We start from the raw sequence: 18,780 nt of genomic DNA on the forward strand, positions 1-18,780 counted from the left end.
ACATCTGTATTTACAGATTATTAATGCTCTGAAACAGAAAAATAGTATAGAGATATATAATACAATGTACTTGTAAATACAAATAATATAAATACACAATCACATACTTGTTTACATTACGTATAATTACAAGACCATTCAATGCAAAATTGCATAATTAACAAGTGCATAATAAAAGACAATGATTTAACACTTACCCTGAATTTCAAATAAACAGTAGAATTTTTTTCTGACAAATTAATTCTCCTATTTTCCCGCCCCCTGTAATGTGTGACAGACATCAGCCAATCACACTGCAGACTAGTATACATATACCCCATTAGCATCTTGTTCCCCAAAAAGTGTGCATATAAAAAAAAACTGTGCAACATTTGATAATAAGTAAATTGGAAAGTGTTTTAAAACTGCTGCTCTTTCTGAATCATAAAAGTTTATTTTGACGAGTGTCCCTTTAAGAATTGTTATGTACCTGAATGAGGCAAAAATTAAATAAATTATATTACTTTATTTCATCAATATACAATGGCAACAATTAACGAAAGACAAAAGTAACAAGAAAAAAAATAAAGTTGAAAAATGTGGCAAGTGTAAGAAAAGGCAGAGGGAGAAGAAAAGACAAAACGCTAATGTAGAGATATTACAAATAAAAAGACGGTAAGAAAGAGATCACAAACCCCCCTAACACATTGTAAATGCCACAGGGAGGAATTCAGGAAGAGTTCACATGGCACGGGGGAGTCAGCAACACCTCTGCTATGTATCAGATAATCGGAGCAGGGTACCGGAGGCTGTGGGAACACTGGAGAGCAGCAAAGAAAGAAAAATGTGTCAGAAGGAAAGATAAGAAGATGGAGAATATAATATATAGTTATTGTCACAAGACCCACCAGTCAACAAGTCCCGCCCCTATAATGTCATGAATATGATACTCCATTCCCAGGCGAACGGAAGGCGGAGACTTTCGCATGGACAGTTCGGTTAGCAGGATTTCCTTATAAGGCGCCCTACGGAACTGAGACAGGAGAGCCTTCCGCCCTGAAAGAAAACAGAAATAAGCCACGGTTAAAACATATAGTTACCAATGAATACTTTACTTATATTGATGCTCTTTTATATGCACAATTAACGCATATATTAGTTACAATAATGTTTCTTATTAGCAGTAAACTAAATGCTTGAGAAGAGTTTAAACACTGCTTGCTTTTGTGTAAAAATTGTGATTCCAAGATAGGCCAAAAAATACATTTTGTAACCTGCAAATCAATGCTGACTCATAACTCCACTGGAGTGAGCACAATGTTATCCATATAGCACACATGAACTAGCACTGTCTAACTGAAAAACTCTCAAAATGCACTGAGATAAGAGGTGGCCTTCAAGGGCTTAGACATTAGCATATGAGCCTAGCAAGGTTTAGTTTTCATAAAAGAATACAAAAAGAACAAAGCAAATTTGATTATAAAAGTAAATTGGAAAGTTGCTTAAAATTGCATGCCGTATCTGAATCATGAAAGTTTAATTTTGACTGTCCCTTTAATGGTAATGGTTCTTTAAAAGGATTTTTTTTTTTTAACATATTAGGTGAGAGTGAATTTGTTTGAATGAATTAGCACCATATTTGCTGCAACTGTTTTTCAATAGCTAAACTCCATCTACCACTGGTCTTATTTGGAAGAATCAATCCGGAATTGTTACTGGAATAGATACAGCTGGCCACGGTTATTTTGTTAGGAACACTTACATTGTTTTATGATATGGCAATCTGCACTCATATGGTAACAAGGCACCAATCTTGTTCGGTTATCATATGAAAGCAGATGCCTGCAGCTAAGGAAGAGAAAGTTTCATCTGTCACTTGACAATGAAGGCTGCTGGAGCTTCCTGAAGGTCTGACATACATTATATAATATATATAAGGGGTTTAAGGAACACGATACCCAAAAGTTAAAGTTCTTGAAAGTAATGCAGCAGAAAAGCTGACATATCACCTGAACATCTCTGGGTAAAAAAAATATATTTTACCTAAAAATTTCCTCAGTAGCCACATCCCATTGTAATGGAACTTTAGGCAGCCAATCAGGATGCTAGTCCCAAGACTTGCAAGGGAGTGTGCATCTGGCATGTGCAGCCCAGTGAAATTATTTCCCTCCTCAGTTGAAGGAAGTTTACTGTGAAATCTCATGAAATCACAAAGCAAACGCATTGTGTGAACAGTATACAACAGGAGGCTGATGAAAGTGCCTGATGAAACTGTGGATATTTAAGTTTTGGATAAAGGAAAAGAGCTGCCTCACGGATTTGTGGACTACTCCATTCCTAGTTATTTGGGCTGGCTTTGTGCCTCTGAGAGTGGACTTGTTTAGAGCCTCTTACTATGCTACACTTTGGATGAGGGTGTAGTGTTTAGTCTGTTTTTAATGTGCAGCTGACAGGAGCTAAAAGGATATCTGTTCACGGACCACTTACTATTATGAGCTGAACACATTTTGAGGTAAAACATAGTCCCTTTAAAAGAGACATGAAACCCAATTTTTTTCTTTTATGATTTTCTGTTAAACAATTTTCCATTTTACTTCTATCATCTAATTAGCTTAATTCTCTTGATATCCTGTTGAAAAGCATTTCTAAATAGGCTCAGTAGCTGCTGATTGGTGGCTGCACAGATACATTGTGTGATTGGCACACCCATGTGCATTGCTATTTCTTCAACAAAGGATATCTAAAGAATGAAGCAAATGAGATAATAAAAGTAAATTAGAACGTTGTTTAAAATGGTATTCTCTATCTGAACCATGAAAGAAAAATGTTGGGTTTCATGTCCGTTTAACATAGATTTTCTTTTCAGCTTTTTATGCTGCATAATTTTCCAGTGATTTAGCATATGGGTAATTATATCCCTTAATATACCTGAGAGTTTCATATCACCCCTCTCCCAGGCCTTAGAAACAAAAGCATGGATATATTTTTTAAGACCAACAAGTATAAGAACTTAATTCCTTTTACCCTTTATAAAATGGGTGAAGAACCTGCCGGCACCAGGCACAGCGAGCCACCAGCTCCCAGCATCTCTGACAGTAAGGAGCCCTGCGCGGACAAGCTGCCTGCAGACGTAACAAGGTGTTAAGAAACGGTGTATGATAATGCAATGCTTTTAATTAACGTTTAGCTGCATGGGGATATGTTGATGCTGAAAGTGTATTTTAAAAAAGAAGGAACATTAAACACAATATAAAAGCATAATAAAAACATAATGCAAAAGCACTTAGTCTGAATGTCAAATCAGTAGTAGATTTTTTATCAGACAAATTTTAAAGTTAGTTCAATTTTCCTTTCCCCCCACATGTGACAACATCAGAAAGGAGAGTGGCAGCAATGCAATATTGTTTATTATAAACACAGCAAAAACCAGCAACGTTTTGGGATTGCTCCCTTATTTACTGTATGCTGACATACAAAGTGCTTAAAGGGCCATGATCCCCAAATGTTTAAACACTTGAAAGTGATGCAGCATAGCTGTAAAAAGCGGACTAGAAAATATCACCTGAATATCTCTATGTAAAAAAGAAAGATATTTTACCTCAAAAGTTCCTCAGTAGCCACATCCCATTGTAAAGGACTTCTAAGCAGCAAATCAGTATGTCTGTCCCGGGACTGCTAAGGGAGTGAGCTTTTGTGCACACTCATCTTATTTCCCTATTCAGTTTAAGGAATTTTACTATGAAATCTCATGAGATCACAGTTAAAGAGTTCATGACCTCAGCACTACTGATGCTGATTGGCTGCTGTTTACCTGTAGCTGAGCAACAGCTGAAGTATACTTTTTTACACAGAACTTACTTTGCTGAGCTTAGGAAATTGTGAGGTAAAATATCTTCTTTTTTTACATAGAGATGCTCAGGTGATATTTTCCTGTCAGCTTTTTACATTTATACTGCATCAATTTCAAGTGATTTAGCATATGAGTATTATGTCCCTTTAATTACATCTATTTATACACAGGTACCACAAGGTGGCGCTCAAGAGTGCATTATTAACCCTATTCTGGAAAGTGACACTTAAATGCAACTTACAATATAAATAGGAATCATAAAAACAAAAAAAATTAAATACTCTGTCTGGAAGCAAACATATGATACAAGTATATTCTGAACATACAGTATATTTACAAATATCCAGTAATACAACAAAAAGCAAGAATACTTTTATTCTTTTATTTTACAGAAATACTCTTATGATTTTAAAGAAACACTGAGAGATCCCAATATTTATCCTACCCTACTGGTTCCATAGTGCCTAATTTGTAAATCCGTAAGGCTTCACACTGTTTCAGCATCAACTCTCTATCGCCTCCTCTACGGGGCCTCAGAACAAAATCAATAATTTGAAAACTTAACTGATTGATCACATGGCACATCTCAATAAAATGGTGGGCTACTGGTGCCAACATGTTTTTGGTCCTAATGTTACTTTTATGTTCTATTATTCTATTGCAGATGCTCCTGGTAGTCTCGCCCACATAGCTCCACCCACAAGGGCATTTAATCATAATCACAAATTTAGTATGGCATGTATGGCATCCTCTGATAGAATATTTTCTGCCAGTAGTGGGGTGATAAAACACAAAACCTTTAAATATGTTGGCGCAACACAAGCAGCTCAAACATGGATAACAACCTTGACTCTTAGAGGTAATATACCCTTGATTATTCTTTTATTTGAGCCAATATCCGCTCTAATGAGTTGTTGTTGAAGGTTCAATCCATGTTTGTATGCAGTCATAGGGAAATTTTGAAACTCTTTCTGGGTTGAATTTAGATAGAACTCCCCAGTGTTTTCTAATAATTTGCTGTATCATATGGCTTTGTACATTAAATCAGAAACAAAGACTACTCGCTGTGTATCATTTTTCTGATCAACTCCCTTATTTGGGCTTAAAGTCTCTCTTGGGATAGATGAAACAGATTTCATCTCTTTATTAATGACAGACAGCGGGTAGCCACGGTCCGCAAACCGAGTCCCCATTTCTTTCAGTCTTAATTTAAATAGGTTATCATTAGAGACTATCCTACGGACTCTTAAAAGTTGACTACAGGGTAATGCCTTTAATAGCAATGGGGGCTGAGCACTGTCAAAACGTAAAAGGCTATTACGATAGATTTCCTTCCTAAACAGATCTACAATTACAGTGTTTCCATTTTTAATTACGTTAGTATCCAAAAAGACCCCATACTCCTCACTCCAGGTTAATTTAAACTTAATATGTCTAGTTGCACTATTCAAATAATTCACAAAAGCCATAAGGGTTCCAACATCTCCTAACCAAATCCAAAAAATATCATCAATATAGCACCACCAATAGCGCCATATCGAATAAACTTCTCAATTGGAAAAACAAATCTTTCCTTGAAAATATCCATAAAAATATGTAAATGTAATGTGATCTAGAGATCAGTTTTTGTTGAGCTAGGACCACCCTGAGCTGAGATATTGAGGTTTCCATAAACATCTGTATAACCAAAATTTGCGGTGCACCATGACAAAAAGATATCTGCCATGATAAAACCAAGTAAAATAAAAAAAATGGTGGATTTGCAATACCAATACATAGAGGTAATTAAAAAAAAAAAAAAAAAAAAAAAAAAAAGGAAATTTAAAAAAATAGCCAAGAGATCCTCTCTGCCCTTTTTTTTCCCTTACGTGATTTCTCCATCACCGAACCGGTGCTTGCCCATCATATCCTCACGGCCATAGCTGATATTGGTGGAGGAGAGGAGATCAGAGTCTAGGAACCTGCGTATAATGGCCCCTTTAGTATCTCCTGCGCTACTCTTTAGGGCCGTCCTACGCAAATCCTCCGTCATCACCACTAGGAACGTGTCAAGATCAAACCCAGTCTGGACCAAACATACTTCGCCTTTTTGCTGAAGTGAGCTCTGGAAAACAAAAGGATAGAAAAAGATTAACCCCTAGATGCCATTAGGATGTTCCATGCTATCCTAAAAGCACTGGGCTTTATGACCTTTAGGTAAGCATGGAATGTCCTAACTTTTACGGCATCCTGCTTCCCTCCTTGTAAAAACTCTGGTGGATACGACTAGGGGACGCGCATAGCAACGCAATCAGTCCCCCAGGAGCCAACCAGAGCTGTTTGGAGTCACATGGTCACAGTAATGGTCATGTAACGTCCTGTCTGCAGGGATATTTACATTTATGGACATTCACCAGTTTTGCATAACCAATACTGTTATATTAATATACTTTTTAGCTCTGTGATGACCTTGTATCTAAGCTTTTGCAGACTGGCCCCTTATTTTAGTTCAACAGACTTGCATTTTATCCAATCAGTGCTGCCTCATAATGCCACAGGACTGAGCACAATGTTGTTATCTACATGGCACACATGAACTAGCACTGTCTGTGCAAAACTGTCAAAATGCACTGATATAAGAGGCGGCCTTCAAGGGCTTAGAAATTAGCATATAAGTCTACCTAGGTTTAGCTTTTAACAAAGAAGAGAACAAAGCAAATTTGATCATAAACGTAAATTGTAAAGTTGATTCAAATAGCATGCCCTATCTGAATCACAAAAGTTTAATTTTAACTAGACTGCCCCTTTAATAGAAATATTCAACTATATTACGGCATACAACAAAAGCTATGGATGAAAGCATTTATTGCAAATGAGCCTCACCAGAGCAAGGGGTCATGATATCAAGTTTGAGGGTAACTGGTTTAAAAGTAGAGTTCCAAAAGCACTCAGAATGGACATTTGATTTATGGAATACACTTCTAATAGGTGGTAAGGACAAATAACTTAAGAATGTCTGGAATATGGATACAGCTATGTAAAGATTTACTTAAATGGACAATAAATTTAAAATTAAACTTTTATGACTCAGATCAGGGGTCAGCAACCTTGGGCCCCAGATGTTTTGGAACTACAATTCCCATAATGCTGAGTTCCAAAACATCTGGTGCCCAAGGTTGCAGACCCGTGAGTTAGACCATGCAACAACTTTCCAGTTTAGCTCTATTATCAATTTTTTATTTCTTGCTATCCTTTATTGAAAAGCAGGAAGATAAATCAAGGAGTGTGCACGTGTCTGCAGCCCTATATGGCAGCAGTTGGGCAACAATGTTATACATTAGCAAGAGCTATAGATGGCTGCACTAGTTCCTGTCATGTAGTGCTCCAGACATGTGCACGCTGCCTATCTAGATCTCTTTTCAACAAAGAATAACACGAGAACAATGCAAATTTGACAATAGAAGTAAATTGGAAACTTTTTTAAATTGTATTCTGTATCTGAATCGTGAAATAAATAATCTGGGTTTCATGTCCCTTTAAGTTTGTTTTGTTCACTTAGTATTGTTTGTCGACAAGTAAACATAGGTATGAGCAGAAGAAGCAATGCACTATATTGAATGTAAGCTTAGGAGCCGGCCCATCTTTGGTTCAGCACCTAGGTAGCGCTTGCCGATTGGTGGCTAGTATCATTATTTGAAAAGCAGGAACTTGCTGATTGGTAGACACCAATCAGCAAACACTAACCAGGTGCTGAAACAAAAATGGGCCGGCTCCTAAGTCTACATTCCTGCTTTTTCAAATGAAGATACCAAGAGAACGAAATAAAATTGATAACAAGAGTAATTTAGAACGTTGCTTAAAACTGCTGCTCTATCTGAATCATAAAAGAAAAAAAAATGGATTTCATATCCCGTTAAAGGGACATAAAACAAGTTGGGATAGAGAGACAAAATATAATAATATGTACTTGAATTACTTTACCTGCAAATGTATACTGCAGTGCCTCGCCATTAACCCTTTCTTTTTAGTTTCTGAATTGTAAAGCTCTAACTCCCCCCACACATTTCCTTCTATGGCTGTATCTACGTTTATTGTTCTTTTGGTAGAATGCAGAAGTGAATAGGGATTATCTGCTGGAGCATGCCTAGAAGCTGTGAACCCAGTCGAAATACAATGCCTGTGTCTAAACACTGATAAGAGGGGTGGAGTTGGCTGCTCCAGGCAGCCTAGCTATGCAATTAATTTTGCTTATTTTTGAAAATTATTTTAAAATACTTGCCAGCAATTGTTAAACAATTTTTTTTATGCAAACTATGTTTAATTAATTAGCCCTTTTAGGATATGCACAGATCTCAACCTGTTTTATGTCCCCCCTTTAAGCTTACACTTTAAAAGGAAATATGTTTTTTTATTGTTTAAAAAGATAGATAATCCCTTTATTACCCATTCCCCAGTTTTGCACAACCAACACAGTTATATAAATACACATTTTACCTCTGTGATTATCTTGTATCTAAGCCTCTGCAAACTGCCCCCTCATTTCAGTGCTTTTGACAGACATCCATTTTTGCCAATCAGAGCTGGCTCACTGGAACTCCACGTGCATGAGCACAGTGTTATCTATATGACACAAATGAACTAACACCCTCTAGTGGTGAAAAACTGTCAAAATGCCCTGAGAGAAGAGGCGGCCTTCACAGGCTTAGAAATTAGCATATGAACCTCCTAGGTTTAGCTTTCAACTAAGAAAACCAAGAGAACAAAGCAAAATTGGTGATAAAAGTAAATTGGAAAATTGTTTAAAATTACATTTTCTATCTGAATAATAAAAGTTTATTTTGGACTAGACTGTCCCTTTAACATTGTTTCTAAGAGATTAAGAGAGAAAGAAAAAATATCAAGAGAAAGAAAGGAAATTAGAGAATAAAGTAGGTTGTTAATGAATAAAAAAGAGGCATTAGAAACACTGGTATAAAATAAAGACAACATGCACGAGGCATTTCATTGTCATTGTTGTAAGTGACATAACTCACAAGCAGTCTATCTGCCTTGGTGCGGTCTTGTATTAGACTATACAACTGATGTCTCAAAAACAGAGGCGGGAGGGTGTCGTTGAACAGCTTGCGAGGGAAAAGAGCGCAGAGGTATAAAACAGCTTCCTGGGGATCATCTGTGAAATCTGAAAGATCAAGAGTGTAGAGAAGACAAAACAGTCACAGGCGGCCTAGTAATATATTCTTCACAGCTTTATTAAACTGATTGGTTATAGAGTAATTACTAAGGCTAGGCATGTGCATTCAGAAGCAATCAAATGATGAAGATGGCCAACGGCATTCAGCTAATTTCGGAGTGGGATTTCTGCTAGTTAAGGTTCAAGATCTTAGTGTGTTGCCCTTTCAAAAGAAGAAATCCAGTTCCGAAAATAGCCGAATTACGCTGGCGGCTGCCCTATTCGTCATTCGTTTGCTTCCGAATAGTCTGAATACACATGCCGAGTAATTACCAAAAGTTTAAAAAAATATATAGATATTCAAACATCTTTTTTTGTTTTTTTTTGTTGCATCTGAAAGACGACATTCTTAAAAAGTAATGGTAAACTTTAGCTAACCAAATGTCATATGTAATCTTTGCCATTAAAAAAAGTATGCGTACATTTTTTTATTTATTTTTTAATTTGTGAAAATGGTTAATGCTTTTATTACAATGATATGCCGGCCCACTGGGATGAATTTTTTTAATGACAATTACAATAAATATTCAATCAGTGTATGAGTCATATGACACTTTTAGTCCAACCGGACAGTGGGTGGTACTGCTCTCTAGGTTACAGCTCAGCCAAAATAGGAAATGAAGGAGGTGGAGGAACAGGAAATTTTGCTTCTACACTAATATACTTTACATTGGAACATTCTTAAGTCTGAAATTTATCATAACCAGGTTTATAGGAAAACAAAATGCACCTATAATGGAAAAAAAAGGTATTATGATTTATTCTTGGTGACTTCAACATCCCTCTTGACAATCCCACTGCCTCCTCTGCAAAACAACTTCTGCAACTCACTTCCTCTTTCGGCCTGTCACAATGGACTGACTCTCCCACTCACAAAGATGGTCACTCCCTTGTCTGATTTTCAGCTATCGATGCACTATCTCAAATTTCACAAACTCCCCTTTTCCTCTTTCAGACCATCATCTTCTAACTTGCAACATCACTTCCCTCCCTACAACCCCCCCTTACACCAAACTTCACAGAAGCACTAAGTCAATAGATCAGCAACAGCTCACTAGCTCTCTCAAACCCCTCTTCCATCACCTTCTTTTCCTGCCCTGACCAATCTGCCACTATAACTCCACCCTTACATCAGTCATTGACACCCTGGCCCCTCCTACCATAGCTCAGAAACCACACTCTCATCCTCAGCCCTGGCATACTCCTCTGACACAGTACCTACACAGATGTCCCTGTACTGCTGAGCAAAACTGGAGGAAATCTCAGAGTTCAGCTGACTTTCTTCACTACAAGTTCATCCTGAACTCCTACTTTTCTGCCCTTAATCTTTATAAGCAACAGTACTTCTCTACTCTCATCTCTACTCTTTCCTCTAACCCAAAACGTCTGTTTTCCACGTTCAATACTCTTCTCCACCCACCCCCACCTCCTAATACAACTTCTCTCTCAGCTCAAGATTTTGCCAACCACTTCAATAAAAAAAATTGACTCCATCAGAAATGAAATCACCTCTCAACTTACTACCAATCTCCCACCCCCTCAAAAGCTCACAATCATTCAAAACCCAAATACCCTTAAATTTAGCTCTTTTGTCCTTGTTACTGAGGAAGAAGTTTCTGCCTTTATACTGTCCTCCCACCTCACTACCTGTCCCCTCGACCCTATCCCCTCACAGCTACTCCCCTCCCTCTTTTCTACCCTTACCCCTATTCTTACACACATCTTTAAACTCTCCCTCAGCACTGGTATCTTTCCCTCATCTCTAAAACATGCACTGGTCACAAAGCTAGTATATGCACGCCTATCCCATTTCCTTACACTATACTCTCTTCTTGACCCACTGCAATCTGGATTTCCTCTCCATCACTCCACAGAGACAGCAATTGTCAAGGTTACCAATAACCTACTTACCGAAAAATCCAAAGGCCACTTCTCTCTGCTTATCCTCCTTGATCTGTCTGCAGCCTTTGATACTGTTGACCACCCTCTTTAGCTCCAAACCCTCCAATCCTTCGGCATCTGCGACACAGCTCCCTTATGGTTCTCTTCCTATCTAACCTTACCTTTAGTGTAGCCTTCTCCGGTGCATCCTCTGCCCCGTTACCACTTTCTGTTGGGGTACCTCAAGGCTCTGTCCTCGGTCCCCTTCTCTTTTCAATCTATACGTCATCATTAGGTTCCTTAATAAAGTCCCACGGGTTTCAATATCATTTGTATGCCGATGACACCCAAATCTACCTCTCTGCACCTACCTCCTTCCTTACTAACCCGTGTCACTAACTGTCTTTCTCATATCTTATCTTGGATGTCCTCTCACTACCTTAAGCTAAATCTCTCCAAAACTGAACTCCTTATTTTTCCCCCTTCTTCCAAAATCTCCACCCCTCAATTTTCTATAACTGTTGATAATTCCACCATTACCCCTACCCTGCATGCCCGATGTCTTGGGGGTCACACTTGACTCAGACCTTTCCTTCACTCCTCGAATTCAGTCCTTGGCTAAAGCTTGCCACTTCCACCTTAAAAACATCTCTAAAATTAGACATTTCCTTACACAAGACACAATTATGATTTTAATCCACTCTCTCATCCTTTCCCATCTCGACTACTGCAACTCCGTCCTCTCTGGTCTACCTAGCTGCCGCCTAGCACCTTTACAATCCATGATGAATGCCTCTGCCAGGCTCATCTTCCTTACACATCGCTCTTCATCTGCTGGACCTCTCTGCCAATCCCTTCACTGGCTTCCTTTTGCCTCCAGGATTAAATACAAAATCCTCACGCTGACATACAAAGCCCTCATTGCACTGCTCCCCCCTACATCTCAGACCTTGTCTCCAGATACTCTCCCTCCCGTCCCCTTCGCTCTGCTCACGATCTCCTACTCTCCTCCGCTCTTGTTACCTCATCACACTCCCGTTTACAGGACTTCTCCAGACTGGCTCCCATCTTGTAGAACTCTCTGCTTCACTCCACAAGACTCTCTTCTAGTTTTAACAGCTTCAAGCGCTCCCTAAAGACTCTACTATTCAAGGATGCATACAACCAACACTAACCTTTCCTAACTCCATCGCTTTCCCCTTGAACCCCTTAGAATGTAAGCCTATGAGCCCAGCTGTTTGTAGATCGCCTTCATAAGAGCCGACTACAAAAGTGCAACTCTCGTCAGGGCCCTCTACCCATTTGATCCCTATAAATGTTATCCTGTATACCAACTATGTTTATAGCGCTGCAGAATCTGTTGCCGCTCTACAAATACCTGTTAATAATAAATAATGATTTAGGTGTGACCCTGTACAACAATAGACTTATAGGAGTTGTCCTTGTCAGCCAGTAAGCAATCAGTCCCTAGAGATAAATTATGCACACACATTTTCTTTTAGTTTCGAAATAGCTTTAACTTAACCTTTTCATACCAAAAAATAAATAAATTATAAATAAATATATATATATATATATATATATATATATATATATATATATATATATATATTTTAAATATGTTTTATTTGTGCTCTTTCATATGCAAGATAAGAAATTTTAGAGTAGGAACAACAAGTGCAAGATATAGGTCATAAGCTGCTCGGTCATTACCTGGATAGGGTGAGGGTGATGAGTTTAACTCTTGCTCTTTTTTTTGCTTCTTCGCGGTGAACGCATCACAAATTAACTTCCGCTTGCGTTCCATGGAGGGGAGGGAAGGGGAAGGGGGGGAAGGAGAACTAACTGGAAAAAAAGAGAGAGATTAGTAAGATCAAGCAATAGAAAGACGAGTGAGGGCAATGGGTGAGGATGCCAATGTAACGCAAAGGAAACGGATGAAGAGAAGCAGTGGGGAAAGAAACATAGGAAGGAGACATAAGCAATGTGTGTGCAAATGTATGGTGTAGACTAGAGAATATAAAAAAAAAACTAATTATATGGATAAGTGCATGGAGTGGAATTTAAAGCATGAGAGGTACTAACGTGATAGTAAACTCTCCTCTTTATAAAAACAGATCAGGAATGTTAGTGATATTTTAGATGGAGTTGAATTCATCAGTTGTAATGAAGATGCGCTATAGATATGAAATTCAAATAACCTGTGCTTCGCCGCCCACTTCAAAAGTCAATTTTTCTGTGAGCTCACAGTCTTTTTCTTTTTATTGCCCAAGCAACTTATAAGAAATAAACCTTTTTATATCCAAAGATTTATAGCCAGTATCAGCCCAGTAGGCAAGTGTCCACACAGCTTCGTATTATACCGGATAGGCAGCGTGTATTCAGCAGCCAGCACTATTATTGGATCCAGAGATTTACTCAGCCCGTTTGCCTTTCACTGATTACTTACTGTGGCCGCACATCTCAAGACATCAGATCGACTGACGATATTCTCTTCCTCTAGACCATTGTCAATCAGCGCTTTGTGCAATGGGCAGCAGCAGCCGCCCTCTTCAGCGAGCCTCCGCTGTCAGAGTGGGACAGGAACTGGATCCGTAGACGCAGCCGCCAACCCGATCTTCCTCCTCTGGGGGTGACCTCCACTTCAACCCGGTACAGGGACAGGAGAATATTTCCCCGCTCTTAGGAGCAGGAGGTATTGTAGCTTTCAGGCTCCGTTTGGGGACTGTTTTTAAGTCAGCACGGGTATTTGTAATTATATTATTCCCTCATGGGGCGTTTCCGCTGCAGCTCAGAGCACTAGTGGGCAAGTACATCCACGCTCTCGATAGCGGGGGATGTTATCAGTACTTCTTCCACTAGAGGCGTTTTGCGTTTTTTTTTAAGACAGTCCAGGGCAGTAACAATAGTAGTAGCAAGTGGACACTGCCACGTTCTCAAGGGTAGAGGGCAAGAGGTATAAAATATTGAGGGTGCAGTCTCAAGGGCATTCAAACGGTAACTTATTTGAGCTACTTGAGCTGTCTAGTTTTGCCCAGATAGGCCCTGGTAAGGAGACCTCTTCATACACCAAGAACATAAGCCGGTCAATATCCCTGTGCCCCGACGGACACTGGTAATTGCAGCAAACCGCACCAATGGTGCAAAGAATCCGGCAGCCGGTAAATGGTATGCGGCTCCTAGGAAATTGCTTGCAGCGTGTTAGCATAGGGAGACTAGCTCTTTCCCATCTGAGCTAGAGCACAGCACACCTGCCCACCTGTGCCTCCTCCCCTTCCGGCCCCTTAACTCCTGTGAGCTGATGGTCTGAACTGTTCTCCAATCAGCGCTCTAGCTACAACAAAAGTGCCTTAAGGGGAGAGTGCTGATTGGAGAACAATTCAAACCTTTAACTCACAGAAAAAAAAATACTTTTGAAGTGGGCGGCGGAGCGCAGGGTATTTGAATTTCATGTCTATATTAAAAAAGAAGTTATAGCGCACCTTGATTACAACTGATGAATTAAACTCCATCTAAAATATCACTAACATTCCGGATCTGATTTTAAAAAGGGGAGAGTTTACCATCACTTTAACAGCATAAAATATATTGGAACATAAATTGCAAGGTAAGGAATTTACAGCATGAGATATATAGGAAGATGCAATAAGGGAAGATTAATGAGGTATATGGGAAGATACAATAAGAGGAGGTGACTTTACAGCATGAGGTATGTGGGAAGATGCAATAAGAGGAGAGGAGTTTACAGCATGAGGGAAGATACAATAAAAGGAGAAGAGTTTACAGCATGAGGTATATGGGAAGATACAATAAGAGAAGAGTTTACAGCATGAGGTATATGGGAAGATACAATAAGAGGAGAAGAGTTTACAGCATGAGGTATATGGGAAGATACAATAAGAGAAGAGTTTACAGCATGAGGTATATGGGAAGATACAATAAAAGGAGAAGAGTTTACAGCATGAGGTATATAGGAAGATACAATAAGAGGAGAAGAGTTTACAGATTGAGGTATATGGGAAGATACAATAAAAGGAGAAGAATTTACAGAATGTGGTATATGGGAAGATACAATAAGAGGAGAAGAGTTTACAGCATGAGGTATATGAGAAGATACAATAAGAGGAGAAGAGTTTACAGAATGAGGTATATGGGAAGATACAATAAGAGAAGAGTTTACAGCATGAGGTATATGGGAAGATACAATAAGAGGAGAAGAGTTTACAGCATGAGGTATATGGGAAGATACAATAAGAGGAGAAGAGTTTACAGCATGAGGTATATGGGAAGATACAATAAGAGGAGAAGAGTTTACAGCATGAGGTATATGGGAAGATACAATAAGAGGAGAAGAGTTTACAGCATGAGGTATATGGGAAGATACAATAAAAGGAGAAGAGTTTACAGCATGAGGTATATAGGAAGATACAATAAGAGGAGAAGAGTTTACAGAATGAGGTATATGGGAAGATACAATAAGAAGAGTTTACAGCATGAGGTATATGAGAAGATACAATAAGAGGAGAAGAGTTTACAGAATGAGGTATATGGGAAGATACAATAAGAGGAGAAGAGTTTACAGCATGAGGTATATGGGAAGATACAATAAGAGAAGAGTTTACAGCATGAGGTATATGGGAAGATACAATAAGAGGAGAAGAGTTTACAGAATGAGGTATATGGGAAGATACAATAAGAGGAGAAGAGTTTACAGCATGAGGTATATGGGAAGATACAATAAGAGAAGAGTTTACAGCATGAGGTATATGGGAAGATACAATAAGAGGAGAAGAGTTTACAGAATGAGGTATATGGGAAGATACAATAAGAGGAGAAGAGTTTACAGCATGAGGTATGTGAGAAGATTCAATAAGAGGAGAGGAATTTACAGCATATACAACCAGAGGTCCCTAGTGCCTAATAGACAGAGCATTTGATGGGTAAAAGGAGAGGTGTATGTATGTGCGGACACTGGTAATTGCAGCAAACCGCACCAATGGTGCAAAGAATCCGGCAGCCGGTAAATGGTATGCGGCTCCTAGGAAATTGCTTGCAGCGTGTTAGCATAGGGAGACTAGCTCTTTCCCATCTGAGCTAGAGCACAGCACACCTGCCCACCTGTGCCTCCTCCCCTTCCGGCCCCTTAACTCCTGTGAGCTGATGGTCTGAACTGTTCTCCAATCAGCGCTCTAGCTACAACAAAAGTGCCTTAAGGGGAGAGTGCTGATTGGAGAACAATTCAAACCTTTAACTCACAGAAAAAAAAATACTTTTGAAGTGGGCGGCGGAGCGCAGGGTATTTGAATTTCATGTCTATATTAAAAAAGAAGTTATAGCGCACCTTGATTACAACTGATGAATTAAACTCCATCTAAAATATCACTAACATTCCGGATCTGATTTTAAAAAGGGGAGAGTTTACCATCACTTTAACAGCATAAAATATATTGGAACATAAATTGCAAGGTAAGGAATTTACAGCATGAGATATATAGGAAGATGCAATAAGGGAAGATTAATGAGGTATATGGGAAGATACAATAAGAGGAGGTGACTTTACAGCATGAGGTATGTGGGAAGATGCAATAAGAGGAGAGGAGTTTACAGCATGAGGGAAGATACAATAAAAGGAGAAGAGTTTACAGCATGAGGTATATGGGAAGATACAATAAGAGAAGAGTTTACAGCATGAGGTATATGGGAAGATACAATAAGAGGAGAAGAGTTTACAGCATGAGGTATATGGGAAGATACAATAAGAGAAGAGTTTACAGCATGAGGTATATGGGAAGATACAATAAAAGGAGAAGAGTTTACAGCATGAGGTATATAGGAAGATACAATAAGAGGAGAAGAGTTTACAGATTGAGGTATATGGGAAGATACAATAAAAGGAGAAGAATTTACAGAATGTGGTATATGGGAAGATACAATAAGAGGAGAAGAGTTTACAGCATGAGGTATATGAGAAGATACAATAAGAGGAGAAGAGTTTACAGAATGAGGTATATGGGAAGATACAATAAGAGAAGAGTTTACAGCATGAGGTATATGGGAAGATACAATAAGAGGAGAAGAGTTTACAGCATGAGGTATATGGGAAGATACAATAAGAGGAGAAGAGTTTACAGCATGAGGTATATGGGAAGATACAATAAGAGGAGAAGAGTTTACAGCATGAGGTATATGGGAAGATACAATAAGAGGAGAAGAGTTTACAGCATGAGGTATATGGGAAGATACAATAAAAGGAGAAGAGTTTACAGCATGAGGTATATAGGAAGATACAATAAGAGGAGAAGAGTTTACAGAATGAGGTATATGGGAAGATACAATAAGAAGAGTTTACAGCATGAGGTATATGAGAAGATACAATAAGAGGAGAAGAGTTTACAGAATGAGGTATATGGGAAGATACAATAAGAGGAGAAGAGTTTACAGCATGAGGTATATGGGAAGATACAATAAGAGAAGAGTTTACAGCATGAGGTATATGGGAAGATACAATAAGAGGAGAAGAGTTTACAGAATGAGGTATATGGGAAGATACAATAAGAGGAGAAGAGTTTACAGCATGAGGTATATGGGAAGATACAATAAGAGAAGAGTTTACAGCATGAGGTATATGGGAAGATACAATAAGAGGAGAAGAGTTTACAGAATGAGGTATATGGGAAGATACAATAAGAGGAGAAGAGTTTACAGCATGAGGTATGTGAGAAGATTCAATAAGAGGAGAGGAATTTACAGCATATACAACCAGAGGTCCCTAGTGCCTAATAGACAGAGCATTTGATGGGTAAAAGGAGAGGTGTATGTATGTGCGTGAGATTTTACAAATTAAAGGGACATAATACTCATATGCTAAATCACTTGAAACTGATGCAGTATAACTGTAAAAAGCTAACAGGAAAATATCACCTGAGCATCTCTATGTAAAAAAGGAAGATATTTTACCTCACAATTTCCTCAGCTCAGCAGAGTAAGTTCTGTGTAAAAAGTTATACTCAACTGCTCCCAGCTGCAGGTAAAAAATAAATAAAAAAAATGAAGAAATTAACAGCAGCCAATCAGCATCAGCAGTGCTGAGGTCATGAACTTTTACTGTGATCTCATAAGATTTGACTTGACTCTCATGAGATTTCATTGTAAACTTCCTTTACCTGATTGGTGAAATAAGATGAGAGTGCACGATGCTCATCCCTTCAGCTGTCCTAGGACAGACATACTAATATGCTGCTTAGAAATCCTTTACAATGGGAGGTGGCTACTGAGGAACTTTTGAGGTAAAATATCTTTCTTTTTTACATAGAGATGTTCAGGAGATATTTTCTAGCCAGCTTTTTACAGCTATGCTGCATCACTTTCAAGTGTTTAAACATTTGGGTATTATGGCCCTTTAATGAAGATGGGGCACACAAAATGAAGTGAAGATAGAAATATAAAGTATTTGAAAAAGAAAAGGGGTACACTGAGGGGGGCTGATGAAAAAAAAAGAAGATAAAAGGGTACAGGACATAAGGGAAATTACCAAATCCACCAGAGAACACACAAAGATGGGAATACAGTAAATAGGAGATACAATTGATGAAACCAAAGTACTAAATAGATTCATAAACACTAAATCATCTTACGGTTAAATGCAGAACAGCTTTATGGATTCAGGCATTAATTTTACTTTTTATATTTAAATTTTTAAAATATGTGTCGCGTTATTTCTGTCTCCAACGTCATTTTCTCACCTGTCTCCTATTTTTCAACTCAATCCCAGAAGAGAGAGCAGTACACCCACTTCCGGTAGATGCACAGTATTCATGCCTAATAAGGGTATCGGGGGTGTACCAAGATGGCGTCAACTTCC

General features: G+C 38.6%; 1 protein-coding gene across 1 annotated transcript; it reads right to left on the reverse strand.

The window, feature by feature from the left end:
* Positions 1-490: 490 nt before the first annotated feature.
* STK19 (serine/threonine kinase 19) lies at positions 491-18,772 on the reverse strand. Its single transcript, XM_053721952.1, has 7 exons — positions 18,662-18,772; positions 12,633-12,764; positions 8,842-8,987; positions 5,698-5,933; positions 3,004-3,101; positions 888-1,035; positions 491-799 (listed from the first exon to the last, which is right to left on the reverse strand). Exons 2-7 carry the CDS (start codon positions 12,724-12,726, stop codon positions 754-756), a joined length of 768 nt encoding a protein of 255 aa, XP_053577927.1. The 5' UTR covers positions 12,727-12,764; positions 18,662-18,772; the 3' UTR covers positions 491-753.
* Between the last annotated feature and the right edge of the window lie 8 nt (positions 18,773-18,780).

Source organism: Bombina bombina, chromosome 7 (genome assembly GCF_027579735.1).
Source record: "Bombina bombina isolate aBomBom1 chromosome 7, aBomBom1.pri, whole genome shotgun sequence".
Classification (NCBI taxonomy): Eukaryota; Metazoa; Chordata; class Amphibia; order Anura; family Bombinatoridae; genus Bombina; species Bombina bombina.